This window comes from Phocoena phocoena, chromosome 4 (assembly GCF_963924675.1).
Source record: "Phocoena phocoena chromosome 4, mPhoPho1.1, whole genome shotgun sequence".
Lineage (NCBI taxonomy): Eukaryota > Metazoa > Chordata > Mammalia > Artiodactyla > Phocoenidae > Phocoena > Phocoena phocoena.
The window spans coordinates 12,587,270-12,608,878 of record NC_089222.1 but is presented as its reverse complement, the minus strand read 5'-3'; the positions used below and the strand labels follow the sequence as shown (position 1 = coordinate 12,608,878).

General features: G+C 37.5%; 1 protein-coding gene across 5 annotated transcripts in view; it reads left to right on the top strand.

Moving 5' to 3' along the window:
- The window catches only part of CAPN7 (calpain 7), a 37,396-nt gene extending 17,694 nt beyond the window's left edge, over positions 1–19,702 (top strand). For 2 of the 5 annotated variants that reach the window (XM_065875753.1, XM_065875751.1), the window contains 11 exons: positions 231–324; positions 2,172–2,318; positions 3,512–3,618; positions 4,745–4,865; positions 9,265–9,409; positions 9,539–9,638; positions 10,654–10,729; positions 15,156–15,218; positions 15,808–15,938; positions 18,248–18,340; positions 18,434–18,578. In XM_065875753.1, coding sequence (XP_065731825.1) covers positions 231–324; positions 2,172–2,318; positions 3,512–3,618; positions 4,745–4,865; positions 9,265–9,409; positions 9,539–9,638; positions 10,654–10,729; positions 15,156–15,218; positions 15,808–15,938; positions 18,248–18,340; positions 18,434–18,578 — 1,222 coding nt within the window. Of the gene's footprint in view, positions 1–230; positions 325–2,171; positions 2,319–3,511; positions 3,619–4,744; positions 4,866–9,264; positions 9,410–9,538; positions 9,639–9,922; positions 10,059–10,653; positions 10,730–14,247; positions 14,394–15,155; positions 15,219–15,807; positions 15,939–18,247; positions 18,341–18,433 lie in introns of all 5 variants that reach the window. The other 3 variants (XM_065875749.1, XM_065875750.1, XM_065875752.1) reach the window with 3 other exon arrangements.
- The last annotated feature ends 1,907 nt before the right edge of the window (positions 19,703–21,609 follow it).

Here is a 21,609-nt window from a genome sequence, read left to right as displayed (position 1 = left end):
ATTGTATGATTGCATAAGATATTTTCTTCATTTATTTATATTGAATAAGCACTTTGACTAAGGTAAAATTCTTTTTCTATTACAGGCCTATTATAGACAAATATTCTTATGTTTATTTTTATAAAATCTCTAAGACAATAGCATATGTTTAAGTAAAATGTAATATTCTGCCTAGTAGTTTATATTGAATATTAATGTTGGTATTTCACTATTTCTTTTCCTTATTAAAGCATAATTTACCCTCAGAATAAGGATGGTGAGCCAGAGTACAACCCATGTGGAAAGTATATGGTAAAACTTCACCTCAATGGTGTCCCTAGAAAGGTGAATATTTCTCCCCATATCAGCCCCTTCTCTCTTCCCCACCTTTGGCTCTTGAGTAGAATCATTAAGAAATGTTATTTGTATAAACATTTTAAAAGTCAGTTTAGTTGATTTTGACTCTGTGATATTATACATATTTCTACAATAAGATCATCAGTAATAATTAAAAATAAAAATCATGACAAGCATAAAGTCTTTTAAAAAATGGGTTTGGGAAAATTTATAGAAAGTTCCCAGAAGTGACATTGAGCTAATGATTGCTAATGCTTAAAATGAATTTTAACCTGATGGTTGTTAACTATCTTTTTGATTAAAAGGATATCAGACATACTAAGTCTGTTAGGTCAGAACAATTTAAGTGTATAGTCATAAATTGAGATGTAAGATACCTTTAATATTGTTTTCCTTTGTGAAATATATACATAGTTTTTAATTGCACATCTTGGGACTTCCCTGATGGCGCAGTGGTTAAGAATTTGCCTGCCAGTGCAGGGGACACAGGTTCAATCCCTGGTCCGGGAAGATCCCACATGCTGTGGAGCAGCTGGGCCCCTGTGCCACAACTACTGAGCCTGTGCTTTAGAGCCTGTGAGCCACACCTACTGAGCCCGTGTGCCACAACCACTGAAGCCCGCGCGCCTAGAGCCCGTGCTCCACAGCAAGAGGAGCCACAGCGATGAGAAGCCCGTGCACTGCAACAAGAGTAGCCCCCGCTCGCTGCAACTAGAGAAAGCCCACGTGCAACAATGGAGCCAAAAATAAATTTTAAAAATAAATAAAATAATAAATTTCACATCTTTAATTTCTTTAAGGATTCCGAACCATGTTGTAAGGGCCTTGCGTTGTTAGGATTCTCTAGCTCCTGTCGACTCACGGAAGTCCAGGGATCAACATTAGCATCACCTGGGAATTCGTTAGAATTGCAGAATTTAGGCCTCATCCTGGACCTGCTGAATCAGAATATGCATTTAAACAAGATCCCCTAGTGATTCCCGTGTGAGAAACTGAGAAGTTGCTCTGTAGTTGAATGATAATCAAACTGTATTGTGCACAGGATCACCTGGAGAGCTTGTTAAAAAAGATTGCTGGGCCCCATCCCTAAAGTGTCTGATTCAGTAGGTCTGCGGAGGAGGCCAGAATTTGAATATCTGACGGGTTCCTAGGCGATGATGATGACACTGTTGTCTGAGAATACCCTTTCAGAACCACTGTTCTAGCTGATTTCTTAAAAACTAAACAAAATTATTGAGGATGTGGTTTTTCTGAACTATAATTTTTAGATAACCTCTTGTTTAAAGAATCTTTCAAAATACAGTTGCATAGTTCTTCTGTTAATATTAGATCAAAATTCTTCTTATCCTATTGTTTCCCAAATCACTCTATAATGTGAATTAGAAGCCGTATCTTTGTGGTGATTACTTCTATATTTCTCTACTATTTAAATGTATTTTTTAGCCATAATATTTTACACCTAAACACAGCATGAATCTTTCTGCAGGTTTAGGTTAATATTGTTATTTAGCTTAATAGTGAGAAGCCCTTCTGTAATTATTTTAGATATAGTATACATTTCTAGAATTTCTAACAATTTTGCTGGTCGATCCATAACATTTAACCAACCAATTGGCTCAAAGTTAATACCTGACAGGGAGATGTCAACCTGAAGAAAGACATCACAAAACATTTTATAATTGATCAGATTCTAGAAATTTGAAACTATCATTACCTTAACAATAGGCATAGCATGCCTTTTATTTTATCAGTATGAAAGGTGTGGAGGTTTTTTGATAGAAAGGATTTTAAGATATTTTGTACCACCTAAGGAAATTAATGTTCTCTTTCTCCAGGTGATAATTGATGACCAGTTACCTGTGGATCATAAGGGAGAATTGCTGTGTTCTTACTCTAACAACAAAAGTGAATTATGGGTTTCTCTCATAGAAAAAGCATACATGAAAGTCATGGGAGGATATGATTTCCCAGGATCCAATTCAGTAAGTAATAAGATGATCCAGGCACAGACTTTTGCTATCTGATATGACTATTTTAAGTTCAAAAGATTATAGATGATATATTTGGTTTAAGTGAAAACATTATCAACCCCTGAAAAATGTTGACCGGTCACCTTATCATGGGAGTACATATTTTCTTTTGTAAGGTTATTTGCACATTGTATAGATTGGGTGTTCAGGAAAGCCTAAAGTGTATGTGTCTGGTGGGATATATGACCAGTTAAATACAGTGTACCTTTCCAGAGAAGCCACTGCAAGGGATATGTCATATTGTCATCCTTGTATATTTTTTTTGATCTGTAAATTCAGGTTCAAGGAGTTTGGAGTTAGTTTTTCCCAACCTTAACACAACTTAACCTGTAAAATCAAGGTATGTGCCAGTGTCCTTTAGTTGTAAACCACTGGCCTTATGCCAGAAATTATTCAGACTAGCATGACTTTGAATTATAACACTAATCAGCCTGTTGCCTTAGAAAGCTATTTACCCTTTCTTAGCCTCTTTGCTTGTCTGTGATGTGAGGATAATACTCACCTCTCAAGAACTGTAAAGATTAAATGAAGTAATATATGCAAATCACCCATTATTCATACCTAGTTAGTATCCTTGCCTAGTACCCAGCCTCCTTCATCCTTCTGGTTCTTATAATGGTAGTCAAAGAATGTATAGTTCATAGTTAAAGGTAATAGGATGTTAAAATTTCTTTCTGGCCTCCATGTTCAGTTGCTCTGTCCTTCAAATATTTTTGGTTTAGCTTTCTAATCCATTGCCTGTTGACTTACCCAGTCAGCTTAAAGAGAGGAGGAATGAGCATATATGTAAAATGTTAGGAAAGGTGACTGTCATATTGTAAAAACTCAGTAAACGGTGAGTGACTGTCATGATCATCAAAGCAGTTTTTTCTGTTAAACGTTTTGAGTTTTCATCATATTTATCAGTAAAACAATTCTTTGAATTCAGGAAAAGCAGCAGAGATTGTAAGAAGAGAGGCTTGTGCTTAAATCCAGGTAGGAATTTGAGTTAAATAAGAGATTTATTACTGGTAGAGAACAACTTACTACCTTCTGATTTATTTCTGTCAGAATCATCATATCAGATCAATGAGATTTAATAGCTACCCTGGGGATTTATTTATGAGCTTGAAAACCACGTTGACAGTCCTGTGTTTATGTTGCAGAATATTGATCTTCATGCACTGACTGGATGGATACCAGAAAGGATCGCCATGCATTCAGACAGCCAGACTTTCAGTAAGGATAATTCTTTCCGAATGCTTTATCAAAGGTAAACATTTCTCTGTCTCTGTCTTTTGTACTAAAAGAGACTATTTAGAAACTTCATGTTGGGACTTGCCTGGAGGCACAGTGGTTAAGAATCTGCCTGCCAATGCAGGGGACACGGGTTCGATCCCTGGTCCGGGAATATCCCACATGCCGCAGAGCAACTAAGCCCGTGCGTCACGACTACTGAGCCTGTGCTCTAGAGCCCAGGAGCCACAACTACTGAAGCCCGCACGCCTAGAGCCCGTGCTCCGCAAAAGAAAAGCCACCGCAATGAGAAGCCCACACACCACAACAAAGGGTAGCCCCCGCTCACCACAACTAGAAAAACCCTGCACGCAGCAACAAAGACCCAACTCAGCCAAAAATAAATTTTAAAAAATAATAAATTTATTTAAAAATTAAAAAAATAAAACCTTCATGTCTTATTTAGAGTGGATATTGCAGAGGCTGTCATTTTCAGTTATTAGGGACGTTGTGTTTTTAAAATAGACTTCACTTTATGCACTCGGTCCAGCCAGCCCTCAGTCATCCTCACTGATGCTTACAGTTAATCCAGATGGTAGATAATCCAAACATTTGAGTCTAGAATATGTAATTTTGTACTTCCTGAGTACTTACCAATTTGAGGGAAGGTGGGAAGAGAGAAGGGTGAGAACATAAAGAGGAAGATAGCTTAAGCCTTAAATGGATAATCCACATGAAGAGCTGGAAAACTGTCTGTACAATAATACACATTCACTATTGAAACCAGAAAGCTCACTGATTGGATAAATAAAAGGATGTGGCTTTGGGAAAAATACATTTGGTATTTCACATCTTCACCTTTATTTGTAAATCATTTGAAAATTTAGCATTTATTTGCCTTCACTGATAGGTTTCTACCTGAGAATTAAGTTGTCTAAAACTGGAAGGGAAAAGAAAGAAATGTGATAGTTTTTTTGATTTGCTGTAAAATAGAAATGTACTTGTTACAAGTTCTCTGGGGGCTGCTGGGAATAGCCCATTTTAGAAAAAATTTCCACTTTGTGGAGATTTTCATGTAAACCATGAGGCTAAAGGAAAGATGGTGTGATCTGAGAGTACAGATGTGTTTTCCTTTGATTATTGGTCTGTTGGGTCCATTCCAGGTTTCACAAAGGGGACGTCCTCATCACCGCATCCACTGGAGTGATGACTGAAGCTGAAGGCGAGAGGTGGGGCCTGGTTCCCACACACGCATACGCCGTGTTGGACATCAGAGAGTTCAAGGTTTTGCCTTACATTTATTTCCCTTATTTTTCTTGTTTGCTAGTAAGACATTGCAAGGATTCCAGGTGATACATGAGCTTCTTAAATGCTGACAGAAGAAGGTTTAGGCCAAGTTTTAAAATCATTCCACCTATTACATTAAACAACTTGACCTCTACCATTGGAAATTATGAATAAAAAGATGGGAAGTGTAATGACAGTAGCAGCACGGATATTGATGACAGAACAGGAACATTGTATGCCTCTTTTTTTGCTCATAAAAGTAGCAGGGTCAAAGTGAAAACATGTCCCTCAAGGTTCTGGGCTGTCTGTTGGCAGTGGGGGTCAATCGCAGTGTCAGGCTATAGAGCGTAGTAGACATTCAGTGAATAGCTGTGCATGGACGAAAAATAAGAGGATACCTATGAATAGGAAACATGCCAGTGGGTTTGCAAGTGTTTTCCTAACAGCCCTTGCATGCTATGAGGCTTTTTTCAGACCCTTTTTCTGTGTGTGGGTGTTGGCACGGTTGACTTCATTACTTCTCATGTTATTGATTAGTTATTTTTCACTGAAAAATAGATCTGTTCTATGGATTAGAAGATACAAAAATTATTAAGGAAGGACTCTTTTTCCCTGATGGTACAGAAACTAAGCTGTCTAGTTACTGGAAAGTTTAACTAGCAGTGTATTCCAGTTTCTTCTGTTTAAACTTATAGAAAGAAGTAGTGATTAATCAGCAAGAACAGAGTACTACTGGGTATTAATTAGTCTGATTTTCTTATGTGGCACATGGAACTGTATGAATTACAAAGGCAATTGGGACCTGCTGCAACATTTAAAAATTTATAGTCTCAAAGCTTTCTAAATCAGCCCCCATTGTGATGCCTCCAAACATTCTGTGTAGAATTGTCTCTTCCTTTTAAAGTGGAATAAATATTGACTACATAAAGCAAAAAATATAAAAATTTATGTGAAATTGAATAAGCTGAGAGGTTTGTGTTTGTTTCAGGAATGTAGTTTGCCACAAACACCAATTAAAACATTGTGGGGGGAGACGCAAGAGGGAAGAGATATGGGAACATATCTCTTATACATATACATGTATATGTATAACTGATTCACTTTGTTATAAAGCAGAAACTAACACACCATTGTAAAGCAATTATACCCCAATAAAGATGTTAAAAAAAAAAACAAAAAAACACTGGGGGGCTTCCCTGGTGGTGCAGTGGTTGAGAGTCCACCTGCCAATGCAGGGGACACAGGTTCGTGCCCCAGTCCAGGAAGATCCCACATGCCGCGGAGCGGCTGGGCCTGTGAGCCATGGCCGCTGAGCCTGCGCGTCCGGAGCCTGTGCTCCGCAACGGGAGAGGCCACAACAGTGAGAGGCCTGCGTACTGCAAAAAAAAACACATTGGGAAAAAAGTTGCTATTATTTAGTAACAATTTTATTGTTAGAACATCCTTTGGGATAGGTGTTAATGAATGTGTCTGGCAAGAGATTTAAATTTAGATAATGAAACAGTCAATATGAAAGTAAGCTTGAATATGAGGAATATTTCTCTAAAGATGTATCATTTACTTCAAGTAATAAGACTATTATAATTGTTCAAGGGAAACTAGAAAAACAACATATTTAAGAGAAAAATAGGTACCGGTGGTTTGACTTGAAAACAAAACATTAAAAAGTTGTTAAATTTCAGTAAAGTAAACATTTCAAATAATAGCCTTGTTGAAAATCACTTAAGGGCTTCCCTGGTGGCGCAGTAGTTGAGATTCCGCCTGCCAGTGCAGGGGACACGGGTTCGTGCCCCGGTTCGGGAAGATCCCACACGCCGTGGAGCGGCTGGGCCTGTGAGCCATGGCCACTGAGCCTGCGCGTCCGGAGCCTGTGCTCCGCAATGGGAGAGGCCACAACAGTGAGAGGCTCGCGTACCGCTAAAGAAAAAAAAAAACAAAGACAGAAACAAAAAAATCAGTTAACATTGTTTACACAGTATCAATCCCATGTGTCAGTTATTCTGTGATGATTAAGGCTGCCTGTTTTTTATTTTTTTATACATTTTATTTTTTATTTTAAATTGAGGTATGATAGATGTACAATACTGCATTAGATCCAGGTGCACAGCATAGTGATGCGATATTTCTACATGTTATAAAATAGTCACCCCAATAAGTCACCATCTGTCACCATACAAAGTTATTACAATATTATTGACTGTATTCCCAGTGCTGAACATTTCATCCCCATGACTCATTTATTTTGTAGCTGGAAGTTTCTGCCTCTTAATCTCCCTCGCTTATTTTACTCATTCCCCCCCAGCCCATTCCCTTCTGGCAACTGCCTGTTTTTTCTCTGTATCTATGAGTCTGTTTCTGTTTTGTTATGTTTGTTCATTTGTTTTGTTTTTTAGATTCCACACATAAGTGAAATCATATGGTATTTATCTTTCTCTAACATTGCACTTAGCATAATACCCTTTAGGTCCATCCATGTAGTTGCAAATGGCAAGAATTCATTCTTTTTTATGGCTAACATTTCATTGTATATATGTATACCAAATTTCTTTATCCATTCATCCATCAATGGACACATAGGTTGTTTCCATGTCTTGGCTCTTTTATATGATGATGCAGTGAACATTGGTGTGGGTATGTCTTTTTTGGATTAGTGTTTTTGTTTTCTGTGGACAGGTACCCAGAAGTGGAATTACTTGATCATATGACAGTTTTGTTTTTAATTTTTTGAGGAATCTCCATATTGTTTTCATAATGGCTGGACCCAATTTACATTCCCACCAAAAGTGCCCTTGAATGTCAGTGATACCTGGGACCTGCTTCTGAAAAGCTTAGCGGCAATTTCCTCTCCTTTATATGTATACTCCTTCCGTTAAGAAGTGATAGAGTCCTGAAATAAGGAGATTTCCTGCTCATGTAGAAATAGGTTTTATGAAAAGAAAGGAGTTACAGTTCAAGGTTTGTTGGCTGATGCGTGGCAGGGGCAGGGTAAGGCACAAGTGGTGTAGAAGAGATTGAGAACAGAAATTGTATTAATGAGGTTCTAGGGAATTTGGCCTGAGAGTAATTAGTCTGGCTTACGTCCAGAAATCACATCTTCCCCAGGCCATGTTTTGCCACATTTGAAATAGCAAAGGAATGTGTTTTTTTTCAAATGTCTTCCAAATAGTTTGATTTGTGACATCATTAGAAAAAGCACAATTTTCTAAGTTGACTCCTTGAAATAAGACAAATCTTTTGGATTTACAGGTTCTTTTGTTTTTCTGAATTAATGTAATCAACTCTGTAGACATGCCCAGTATTTACCGAGCGCATACTGTGTTCCATAAACTCAGTGGAGACGTCTGAAAAGGATAATAGTGTTACCATTTCAAGGAGTTTATAGTTGCACTGGGGAGACAAGACTCCTGCATTTGCACAAGTAGGAAACGATATAAGATAGGATATTATTTGTTGTAAACTAACGTAATACAGATTGTTAGCACTATGAACTTTAAAGGAGAGGTAGTAATTAAAATGAGAAGGAAGTTGCTAAGTGCTAGAAACTTTGCATATGTTACTCCATTTAATCTTCACGACAGCTCAGAGAGAGTAATGACCAACCAAGGCCCATAAAGCTGATAAATAGTAGAGCTGGAATTTGGTCCCATTTCATTATGACTCCAAAGTTCGTGTTTTTTTCATTGCTCCAGTCTTCACTGAGAGACAGTGGAACGAAGCTAAAGAGGATCTGAAAAGAAGAGTAGTTAAAAGGGATCAGAGAGTGCCTTCCAGAAACAGGAGCAGTGTGAGCAAAGGCATTTAGAGGTGAAATCATTTGTGGGATTGTGAGAGGAAGGACTCGATTCTCTAAGGCAGGGCAGCCCAGTAGAACTTCCTGTGATGATGACAGTGTTCTGTGTCTGTGCTGTGCGATGCATTAGCTACTGGTACACTTGGTCCTTGAACTCTTGAAATGTGGCTACTGTGACTAAGGAACTGATTTGTAAACTGAATTAAATGATACCAATTTTTTTTTTCTTTTTTTGGCTGCGCCATGAGGCATGAGGGATCTTAGTTCCCCAGCCAGGGATCAGATTTGTGCCCCCTGCATTGAGAACTCGGAGTCTTAACCACTGGACTGCTGGGGAAGTCCCGATTTAATTATAATATAACTAATCACGTGTGATTAGCGGCTACATATGGACAGCATAGCTCTAGGGATAGGTAGCCATTTATAGTTTTTGATCAGATATGGGATTCGGGGAAGTATCGATTAAAGAATAGTAATTTCAAATTTGTTTGTAGGGAAAAGAATGGATAAGTATTCAAATTGCATCCTCACTTGGAGAATGATATAACTAATAAAAATATGGTAAAACTGTTTTGCAACTTCATTACCTCCTGGTTTTTTAAATAGGGGCTGCGATTTATCCAACTGAAAAATCCTTGGAGTCATTTACGTTGGAAAGGAAGATATAGTGAAAACGATGTAAAAAACTGGACCCCAGAGTTGCAAAAGTGTTTAAACTTTGATCCTCGAACAGCTCAGAAAATAGACAATGGTACATATCTTTTTAATTTAATAATATTTGATCTTTAAATAAATAACATGCTTTAACAGTGTGAAATGTCCTTAACTGACAAGTCATTAAGATTTTTTTTTTAGACTAACAAAGACATCTGATTTTCAGGAATATTTTGGATCTCATGGGATGATCTCTGCCAGTATTATGATGTGATTTATTTGAGTTGGAATCCAGGTCTTTTTAAAGAATCAACATGTATTCACAGGTAACTTTTTTTGCACATTTCAGAATATGCTTTATAGTAGTCTCCCTTTTTTCATTTAAAATGAAATTATTTGGGAAGACTAGTATTCTCTCTTTTTGTCATACCCACAGATGACTATCGTGTAATAGTTATTATCCTTGTATGCTTCTTGGTTATGCCAAAAATTTAAAAAACAAGAAAACCCGATAACCTAATTGTATTTGAAACACAAAACAAAAATAGTATTTCAGTTTAGCTCTGTGAGAAATTTAATTACTACTTTCTTTGTTGATTTTGTCCTTTAGCACTTGGGATGCTAAGCAAGGACCTGTGAAAGATGCCTATAGCCTGGCCAACAATCCCCAGTACAAGTTGGAGGTGCAGTGTCCACAAGGGGGCGCTGCGGTTTGGGTTTTGCTTAGTAGACACATAACAGACAAGGTACTGATACCCTTCTTATATCCCATACAGAAATCCTTTTAAATATAATTAGACCATTGTGAGCAAGATTTGTAACTTGATCACCAGCCTGTTTCATTTATATAGGTGTCTTGAAAATAGTGTTTACTTAGATAAATGAATATTTTCCTCAAAGGAAATTGGTTATTTATAATTATACACTTAAAATCTCGTTCAAAAATCATCTATGAAGAAAAATATGAGGGAGTTTATGCTTTCCAGAGAGGGTTTTAGTGTTGATTCTATATGCTTAGATCTTAACAATATTAACATAAAAATATGCTAAAGAGGGTTTGGAAATGTTGATTCATTGGGCCTGATTTTATAAAGGGTAACCATGATTTTAATGGCTTTAGAGTGGTTTTTTTTAGTATCTTGCTTCGTACAATATGGTCATCTATTGAAATGACAATTTAATTGAGAAAAATGACATTTTTTAATAACACTAAATAGAAATGCTCTTAAACTTAGAAATAATCTCCTTCCCCTCCCCTCCCCACCTCCATACATGAACACACACACACAGGAGCATTTTGAGCCCATTTTCCTAACCATATCGGATTCTTTGTGCTTTTAGGATGATTTCGCAAATAATCGAGAATTTATCACAATGGTTGTATACAAGACTGATGGGAAAAAAGTTTATTACCCAGGTATGTTCAGTAAACAGACATTCAAACAAACATTAAAATTCTCTTTGTGTGATTAATTTGAAAATGAAAAATTTTATGTAGATATGCAGAAATTAATAATTATGCTGATAGACTAATAAAAACTACTCAAACAGATGGGTAGGTATTTATGCTACTTGTGTGTTTTGTTTTGATTAATTTTTAATCTAGAGACCTCAGGAACTTGGGATTTCTACACTCTTGCACATTGCTGTCAGAGCTTTATTTCTGAAATTTAAATCCTATCTTTTTTCCCTGATCAAAAATTCTGTGGTTTTCCATGGACTCTTGGATAAAATCCAAGCTCTTCAGCTTGATGTCTAAGGCTTTTTATATTCCGACTTCACCTCGCTGTCGCCCTTTATCTCATGCCCCAGCATTTCACAGTGGGTCTGGCTTCTCCTGAACACACCATGCCCTTGTTGCCCCTGTTTTCACACAGTTTCTCCTGCCAAGAGTCTCTTCTACCTGCCCTCTGCCCACATATTTCTTTTACGCTATTCTGTGTAATGAATGTGGTTAAGATCCAGTTTATGTTATTTTCTCTGTGATAACCTTCCTACCAGGCAAAGCAAATCTTTCCCTAAGGCATTAACATACTGGGTTGAGACCATTTTGCTTTCACATTAAAAAAATTTTTATCACTTCTTGATAGGAGCTGTTAGTTTATTTTCTAGTTTGGGAGACAAACAATAAGAAAAAAAAAGACCTGATAGTGACACATATTTGTAAAGAAATGCATAGGGTCACATTGGTTACTTTGGTTGGGTGGCCATGGAAAGCCTCTTTAAGAAGGGATAAGAGGAACTCCAAATCATGAACAGGAGTCATGCAAAGGAGTAGAGGAAAAAGCATTAGAAGTAGAGGTAAAAGCATTATAAGCAGAGGGAACAGCAAGTGCAAGGACCCTAAAATGAGGGAAAGATAGGTGTTTTCTGGTAACAGAAGAAAGGCCAGGAGGCCTGGGCAGTGTGGTATCACAGAAATGGTCAGAGGTATGCAGGCTTAGATCACAGGAGGTCTATCAGCCCAGGAAAGGGTTTGGATTTTGCTCTAAGTGCGATGGGAAATCTTTGGAGGGTCTTAATCAGGAAAATGGCATTATCTGATTTTTTTTTAAGAAAATTATTTGTAGCATATATTGGAGGGGACAAAAAATGGAAGCAGAGAACCCAATTAGGTGATTTTATTTATGTGAGAAGTGACAGTGATTTGAACTGAGAGGGCTAAAGTGGAGATGGAGAGTGGACAGATTTGGGCTTGGTTAGGGTTGTCAGGACTTGGGTTAATGTGTGGTCAAAGAGGAGTCAAGGATGATTCCTGTGTTTTGGGCTTGAGCCATAGAAAGGTGTAACATTGACTGAGATGTAAATGTTGGTGGGAGCAGGGGAGGGAGCAGAATTGTTGTGGAGTAAAATCAAAAGTTAATTTTTGGTTTTGTTAAATTTGAGATCCCTGTTAGCTCTCCAAGTGAAGGTGCCAAGTAGGCAGTTGGGGTTTTGAGCAGAATTCTGGCACAAGGGTAGGGCCGCAGGTACAGACGGAGGAGTCGGGATAAGGAAAGCATTTGAAGGTAGGACTGTATATAAATCACCTACGGAGAGAGTTGTAGGTTCAGAGACAAACACCCAGCACCTGGTCCTTGGACTCTGGCATCTTACGGTTGAGCAGAGGGCGAGTTACCACAGAAGAATTTGAACAGAGTACCTGACGAGACAGAGTAAGGTTTCACATAACCCAAGGGAAGAAAATACTCCATGCAGGAAAGAGTGGACATCTCCACCCATTGCTATTTCTGAGGTCCAGTGAGATTAGGCTAGAGAAGAGACTGTTGGACCTACTGCCCTGGCAGCATCTTTGACCTTGACAAGAACAGAGTTGGCAAGAGGTGGGCTGGAAGCTCAGGTGGAGTGGATTGAGGAGGGCCTGAGGTAAGGAAGCAATCACTGACCGTTCTTTCAAGAAGGCTGTGCAGAGAAATGGGCACTGATGGGAGAGATGGGATCAAAAGTGGTTTTGTCCAGTTTCGTTTTGCTTGATCATAGGAAGACATGGCCTTCTTCCCCATTATGCTGCATTGAGGGTATCCCAAGGTTTTCTGGCATGTGCATGGCACACGGTAGGTCCAATGATAAATGTCAAGTTAAACTAGATAAATTTTCCATTTTTCATGTTGGTCATTATATAACCAAAAAAGCACAAATTTTGTGAGTATATTCCGAGCATTAACATGTTACATGGCTTTTGAATTTCAAACACCTTGTTACTCTTTGTACTTGGATTTTTTAAAAAACAATGCTTCCTCTCTTACACATAGTATAACTTTGCCATTTCAGGATACTTTCTGGTTTCTAGTTTTGTTTTCATCACAATACTCTGAGGCAAATCAGACTGTTCTCCATCTGACAGGAGAGTAAACTGAGACTTAGGTCACACCTTTCAGGACCACAGACGTGCCCATTCTTTTCCCTTTCACACTAGATCGCACCACCTCTAAGCTTGAGAGACTTATTACCTGTTTGAGATACTAAAATTTTTTCTACGAATTACTTTATAAATATTCATTGTGCCTAAATAACCTCAGTGATATAGCATTGATCTTAAATGACTTAATTGACATGCATGAAATGATTTTATTGTATCAGCCTTAATTCATGAGACTGTGAAAGGATATGACAGGCAGCATTGTGTGTGAGAGCAAAATATTGGAAATAATCCAAATCTCCACATTGTCTGAATAACTAGATGGGGGAGTATAGATAAAATATGTCCTATTCATATGATGGCATACAATACTGTACACATTGATTTAAAAGGAATAAACTGTATCTATGTAGATCAACGTGGATCTCAAAAACTTCAGTGAAAAATGAATGATAAGACATATACTGTTTTTTTAGATGTGTGTGTGTGTGTGTGTGTGTGTGTGTGTGTGTGTGAGAGAGAGAGAGAGAGAGAGAGAAAGTCTGAAAAGATGCCCATCAAATCCATCAGAGTGGAATGGAATATTAAGGGTGGTGGTTAAAAGGAACTTTGCTAGTATGACAAAAAATATGTTAATTTAATTCTGAGTGGTGGGAAATAGATATATGTTTATATATATATGTTTATATATATAAACATGTTTACTTTTATATATATGTTTATATATATATATATGTTTACTTCTTTGTATCTTTTTAAAAAATTTCCTTAACAGAAAAAAAGTTAATCTTGATTTTAAAATCCTCTACCAGGAGAGAAGAATAAAACATAGGGCAAAAGCAGGGATTGGATGTATTCCAAAAGATCTCTTTTTACTTATTAGAAACTATTTCATTTTAAAGTTTTAAATTGCTTAATTGTAAAGTTTTAAATTGAAATTTAATTCTTTAGTACATTATATTTTAAAGATGAATTAATTAAGGGGATGTCCATCCATTTAATTATTTTTCCTACATCAACCATAAAACTTAAAAACTAAAGTCCTGTCTTCTGTAAACCTACTTGTTTATTTGCAGCTGACCCACCTCCGTACATTGATGGGATTCGAATTAACAGCCCTCATTATTTAACTAAGATAAAGCTAACCACACCTGGGACCCATACCTTTACATTAGTGGTTTCTCAGTATGAAAAACAGAACACAATCCATTACACAGTCCGGGTAAGTAAACCAACATGACAGAACAATAATAGAAAGTACGTAACGTCTCTGCTTTGTAAGTGGGATTATCTACAAAAAAGGTTATTTATAAAGATTAATCTATATATTGTTGAGCGTGTGTTTATCTGTATAACAATTCAGTATTAAATTATGATGATGCTTCATGCAGAAAATAATGTTTTTGAATGGTAACATTTTTATTTTGACTGAACATTTTAGTTTTTAGAGTAGTTGTTTAGTCCTGAGGTAATTTGGTATGTTGGACTAATAAATTCACAGAGCAATAAAAGCTCCTTTAGTCTATATAATACTTTTATTGAATTGAAAAAGAAGACCTTGAACTTAGTGAAAGGAAATCGATTGCCTATAAACATGGCTCTCGGGTAGCTGGGAAGGCCATTGTAATTTTGTTCTGCATAGATTTGTTTGTCGTAGATCAGTCAAGAAGCTCAATTTGAATAGATTTTTAGTGACGAAAGGGACTTAGGGAGCTGCTTTCACCCCTTCATTCTTCACATGTAGAAGCCAAGGCCTGGGGAGATTGTGGTATGTCCTGAGTCATACAGTTAGCAGCGGACAGAGCCTTAGCCGCCCAACCCAGAGTTGTTTATTCCTGCCCTGATGCCAGGCTGCCTACAGAATCAGGACTATTATATATGCCAACTAATTTCTTAGTCTTCCAAAACATTCTTTCATCACGTTAGTGTTTTTATAAGCATAAATTTTATCACTATAATAATTTTTTTTTTTTTTTTACTCTAGGTATACTCAGCATGCAGCTTTACTTTTTCAAAGATTCCTTCACCATATACCATATCAAAGCAGGTAAGAGAATTTTTTCTCTGGGTCATAATCTCATCGAAATCTTAGAATTCCCCTTCCTTTTTCTCCTTTTCTCATTTTTTTTTTTCATGTTTAACAATTTCTTACAAAGTAAAAACATTTTGGGACTTGACAGGACTACAAGGGAAATGTAAGTAGTCTCCAGTCTGGGTTGGAATACAAGCTCTTCAGTGAGCACCGTTAAGTGATTCTGTGGGAAAAAAATTAATTCAGAGAAAGAAGACTAATGCAAACCTTGGTCAGTAGGAAAGGCCGTAAGCAGAATTTGAGATTGACTCTGCAGGGCGGGCTGGACGTGTGGAAGAGGATTTTAGGGAGAATTCTTGGCAGGGCAGACTTGAAGGCTGAGAGTTGGAGACAGGGCTGAGAGTAGCAAAGTAGCCGGGCTGACTTGGAGAGGGATGCTGGCTGCTGGTGGCAATAAAGCCTGGAGAGAGAGGATGCAGCCACGGTGGAGAGTTGCTTTTTTTTTTTCTTTTTTCTTTTTTTTTTAAGGCACAAAGGAATTTTGTCTTTAAAATAGAATTATAGAATGTGAAGTTTTGTTAATACAAAAGCTTTGTTTTATTAGATTAATGGAAAGTGGAGTGGTCAGAGTGCCGGAGGATGTGGAAATTTCCAAGAGACTCACAAAAATAACCCCATTTACCAATTCCATATAGAGAAGACTGGGCCACTACTGATCGAGCTAAGAGGACCAAGGTTTGTGATAAATAATTTTCTTAATAATGTTATATTAAAAATGAGTTTAGTGGAACAGAATAGGGTTTTGAAATATATATATGTGTGGACACTTAATTTATGATTGAAGAGGAGTGAGGAAAGGGCGCCATTCAATAATGGTGCTGGAATAATTAATATCCACATACCAAAAAGGTGATTAGACCCCTGTCTCACACCCAATCTAAAAATCAATTCCAGGTGGATTACTAATACAGGAGATGAGAACCTCAGGATAAGGAAAGACTTAAGACACAAAGAACACATAAAAAGATTTGTAAATATCCTACATTAGTAAGAAAAAGTCTGCAGTTTTTTTGTGTGTTTTTTTTTTTGGCTACGTCAGGTCTTAGTTGCGGCACACGGGATCTTCGTTGAGGCATGTGGGATCTTTCGTTGCGGCATGTGGGATCTTTCGTTGCAGCGCATGGGCTTCTCTGTAGTTGCAGCGTGCAGGTTTTATCTTCTCTAGTTGTGGCGTGCAGGCTCCAGGGCTCATGGGCTCTGTGGTTTGCGGCACACAGGCTCTCTAGTTGAGGCACACGTGCTCAGTAGTTGTGGCATGTGGCCTTAGTTGCCCGGCGGCATGTGGGATCTTAGTTCCCTGACCAGGGATCAAACCCGTGTCCCCTGCATTGTTAGGCAGATTCTTTACCATTGGACCACCAGGGAAGTCCCAAGTCTGCAGTTTTTAAAAAATAAAAACAAAAACTTGAATAGGCATGTCATAGGAGAAATAATCCAAATGGCCAATAAATTGTGTAAGAGCCAAAAATTAGAAAAGCCAGTGTTCATCAGTGGCATTTAAGATTATAAAACGGTTATACAGTAATAGAGTCCGCCATAACAATGAAAATAAATTACAGCTCCCCACAGCATGGGTACATCTTGGGAGCAAGGCTGAGCGACAGAAGCCACATAACAGGATATGTGACTGTTTACCTGTTCTTGACTTCCACTTGTATGAAGTCAAGAACAGGTAAAACTAAACTATTGTTGAAGGATGCACACTTAGGTAGTCAAGACTATAGACAAAGCAGGAAAGTGATGACCAGGCAAGTTAGCTCTGGGGGACAGAGGCGGTGATCAAAAGGGAGCACACAGGGACTTCTGCAGTGCTGAGAGGGTTTTGTTGACTGAGGTGGGGGTAACCCAGGTGTTCGTTCACTTTATGAATTATTTGTTAAGCTGTATATTTGTTTTATGTGCACTGTGTTATATTTCACAATTTTAAAAGGTTTAAAAAATACAGAGAATACAAATAAAAATAGTACTAGCTTCTAAATAAAACTAGGCTTAACTTTGCCTTCCTGTAATTATAGACTATTTCAAAAGAAACTTATCCTTTAGATAAGACTAAGCTATTTTTCCACATCATTTTAAAAGCCTTTACCAGTTTGATAAGTGAAATAAGGTACCTAATTGCCCTTTTGTATTTCATTACCATGTAGCTTGAATATGGAAAAATGTTTATTGACGATGTATATTTTTTCCTTTATTCATATATTTATTCATGTCTTTTGACCATTTTTCTGTTGGACTTGTCACGTTTTTCTTAATTGTAAGCGTGAATAAGGGTATGTATGTAAAGGTATTAACTCCTTCACATATTTGCAGGTATTTTTCCCAGATTTTTTTTCTCACATAGAAAAAAATGTTTCTTTATAATCAGATCTGTTTCTTTTGGTTTATTTTGCTGTGGGCAGGAACTCTCACCCTAATATCAAATAAATTTTTACCGTATTTTCTTCTAGTTCTTTTATGGTTTTATTTTTTACATTATTTGTTTCAAGTCCATGTGGAGTGTATTTTGTATTTGGTGTGAAATACAGTTTAACACTTTTTTTTCTAAGCTTTTGTCACCTTATCACCACCTACATAAGTAATCCTTTCCCTACTGATTTGGAATGCCATGTGTACCATACGCTAATTATTTCTGTAAATTTAGATCTTATTTCAGGGTCCTCTCCTGTTCTTTTTCTGCCTGATACACTATTTTATCATTTAAATTTAACATTATTCTCTGAGAGCCTGTGGTAAAAATAGTCTCTTCTAAAGTAAGTTTAATAAAATGTTAATCTTTATGGCATCAATTTCAAAACATAAATGGTGTTTTCTGTAATTAAGAGTAAAAATAGTATGCATGTGTCTCAGAGTGCTGTTTCCTCCTACTGAAGCTTTAGAAGCATGTACTTGATTTAATAGTCCATCTGCACTTTAGATATAGTTATTTGGGGTATGTGTTTGAGACGACTTAATAACAGCAATAATTTGTTCTTTTTTACTGCTAGGCAATATAGTGTTGGATTTGAAGTTGTAACAGTTTCTGTGGTGGGAGACCCTGGTCCCCATGGCTTTCAGAGGAAATCTAGTGGTGACTACAGGTAATGTTGGCATTTTGATTGCTATCTAATTAACACTTTACTTTCTGTGGCATCATCACCTGAAAACCTTGTTCTCATTTTCCCTGAATATAGGTGTGGGTTTTGCTACCTGGAACTAGAAAATATACCTGCTGGGGTCTACAATATCATTCCCAGTACTTTTTTGCCTAAACAAGAAGGACCGTTTTTCTTGGACTTTAATAGTATTATCCCCATCAAGACAACACAACTGCAGTGACAGAGAAACCTCAGCAATAGCTGGATCTTATACTCAGCAAACATCATCTCTTCAAGTGAGGACACAGATCTCCAGGACACTGAACACAGTCATCAGAACAGAATTAAATCTCTAAAAGCGTTCCTGTGGAATTTGGTGCTGAAGTCAGGGTGTGTGGTGAGAATTGTATGTAGTCAGAATTACCCTGTGTTACTTAGAAGTACCATTTACATGGTTTTGTGTATATATGGAGTGGGCTTGCATTTAGGGGCCACATTGTACAAAAAAGTGTAGATGCTTAAAGATTAGGCTCAGTCGAGCACTGAGATAGATGCCCTTGCTAAGAGGGAACCGAGACCAGACGAGGAAAGTGAGGGGTGTAGACTCACTCACTGAGTGGAACAGTAGGCTGGGATAATATTCTGAAGTATTTATGTCATGTTGTCTTCTTGGCAGAGCATGTTGTTAAGGTAGACCTGCTTGTGTCGTGAGTCTGCTGTACATCCTGGGCACCTAATTATCAAATGAATCATGTTACCGTGAGATTTTAATTCTGCATTACTTATGGCTTTAAATGCTTACTGTTGCCCATAGGTTATGAAAGGATAAAGTTTTAATACTAATTAACTTAGCATGAAGATGCTCATGCTTCAGAATGAAGGTTGTTGACGTTAGATACCTGTCTCCCGTTGACTCATGTAAAGAGAACTGAGGTATGTTCATCAGTGTAGTTTTTATCAGGTTGATGAAAGTAGTCGTCTGAGACATTGAAGACATTACAATTTAGTTTGTATAGTCTTTTTTAAATTGCTCTGTAGTTCAGTGTTCTTATGGCAACATCACTCTAAAGAAAATACAGTTGAGGATTTAATATATGGTAATTGGGTTGTGTTTGAAAAAATTGCCAGGATACTGTTATGTATAAATTCCCAGTTGTTTACATAAAAATTCATCAGAGTAGAATGATGCTCAAGACTTTAAAGATCTAAAAATTAACACAGTGGGATTTTTCATCATCTCTAATTATTAAAACTTCTTTTGTATTTCTATTATCTTTAATTGAAATAAAATGTTTGTTTATACTTATGGAAACTGCATAGTTTAACCTAGAGAAATTATTAGAGGACTTCATGTGGTATGTTCCATCTAAAACAGAACTCATTACTTGCATGAAAATTGACACTTTTACAAAAAAAAAAGTCTGTTCTTTTACATTCAGGACAGTGGTAGATTGTACTAGTGATTAATAGTGAGATTTCACTTTGATAAATAGTGCTTTCACTTTTAGCATATTTTAGGTGGATTACTTTCCTATTACTTTTTAAAGAAAAATCTAAAGCATAAGAGGTATATTTATTATAAACATGATTTGAACCTTTTGTGTTAAAGAAAGATCTTATACGGGATGCAAACTAAGACCTAATCCCTGCCCTCAAAATCCAATGGAGGAGACCTATATAAACAATTTACTATATTGTAATGTTGAATTCTGTAACAGAGCTCTAAACAGAACTCACGATGTACAAGTAAAGATTAATTTTGGTTGGACCAATATAGAAAGAGAATAGAAACAACTGGGGAGCTTTTCGAAGTCCAGTGCCCAAGTATACCTGAATCACTAATCAACCTCTGGGGCTGAGACCTAGGAGATGCCCAGGTGCCACAGACAGGAGAACCAGGCCTCCAGCATAAGCACCTCATCTTTATTTATTTTCCTGCCACTGCGTCTCCGTACTGCTCGGCTTTAGTAGCAGCAGAAGTGGAATTCTGATTCAAACCTGGTAATCAGGGCTTAAATTGTTAGGATCCAGGACCTTAACTGAAAATAAGAACAGATGACCACTGCATTCCATGCTCTTCCTTATGGCAAGAGGATTGTCTGGAAGATTTAGGCAACATCAGGATTTCTTATTTATTTGAAGTCACAGAAAGACATTTTCTTAAGCCATTTTTATTACACTCAAGGTATTAAGACAAGTACAAAATAACCTTGTAATTAGGATACTGTATCAGTCATTAAAAAAGGAGAAAACAGGACAGTATGAAGGGATTTACACAAATGACAAATATATAAGCTTGACAGACTTAATGGGCAACTTGAATGGGGTTGCTTTTCTTTCTTTTAGAAACGCTAAGTTTTCTTAACAAAAAGGGATGAATAAAATACAATGCTCTAAATATGTGTAACCATGAAAACAAGAAAAGCAGTAATAGAACACTTACACTTAGCATAACAGACACCATTGCTTCTGTTTAACAGCCTTTGCCAACATGTGCCTCCTCCCTTTCCTAGCTGTAAGGAACAATTTCCTCTAAGAAATACTAGTGCAGCATAACCCTTAAATATTTTTTTATTTTTAAAGTTACAGCCTACAGAGAAAGAAACACCTTGTCAATCTAGAACAACACTGGCAACCATTCCCCATGCACTTCTTTTAGAATAAGTCCCCTGGGCCGGTAGGATGAGGTTTACGCTATAGAACCTTTTCTTCCACAGCCATGAACCCCCTTCTGTGACAGGCCCCTGCTGCCCTCGTCCCACCCCCCCCATCCCCACACCAGCATTCACCTTTCCCACCCCCAAAAGTGCAGCTCTTGGTGACCTTTTACAGAAGATGATTTTAATGGGTGTCCCAGCAAATTCACTTTTTTAAAAGCCCCCTCTGAAAACCAGAGATGATGAAAATGAATTGTGTCCTTGGATTTTTTTTTTTTTTTAAGCCTTCATTGGGTCAAAAAGGTGTCGTTCTGAATATCTGAGTTTTGTCTTGTGTACCTGTTTTCCTTTAGATCCCCTGGGATATAAAGGAGAGAACAAGGCCATTTCCCCAATCGAGCCAGCCATCGAGCCCGCTGGGGGCTCAGCTCCCCGGCCCCTTTACCGGCTCGGGGATTTTTCCCAGGAACTGGTTACTGCTTCCACAGCACTGACAGGGGACATTCCACAAAGGCCGTGGGCCTGGTCACAGCCCACCTGCAACGACTCTGTGCTGAAAAACACCAGCCTGAGAGCTCTTACCCAGAAGAAACATCTTCAGCTCTCAAGTTCACT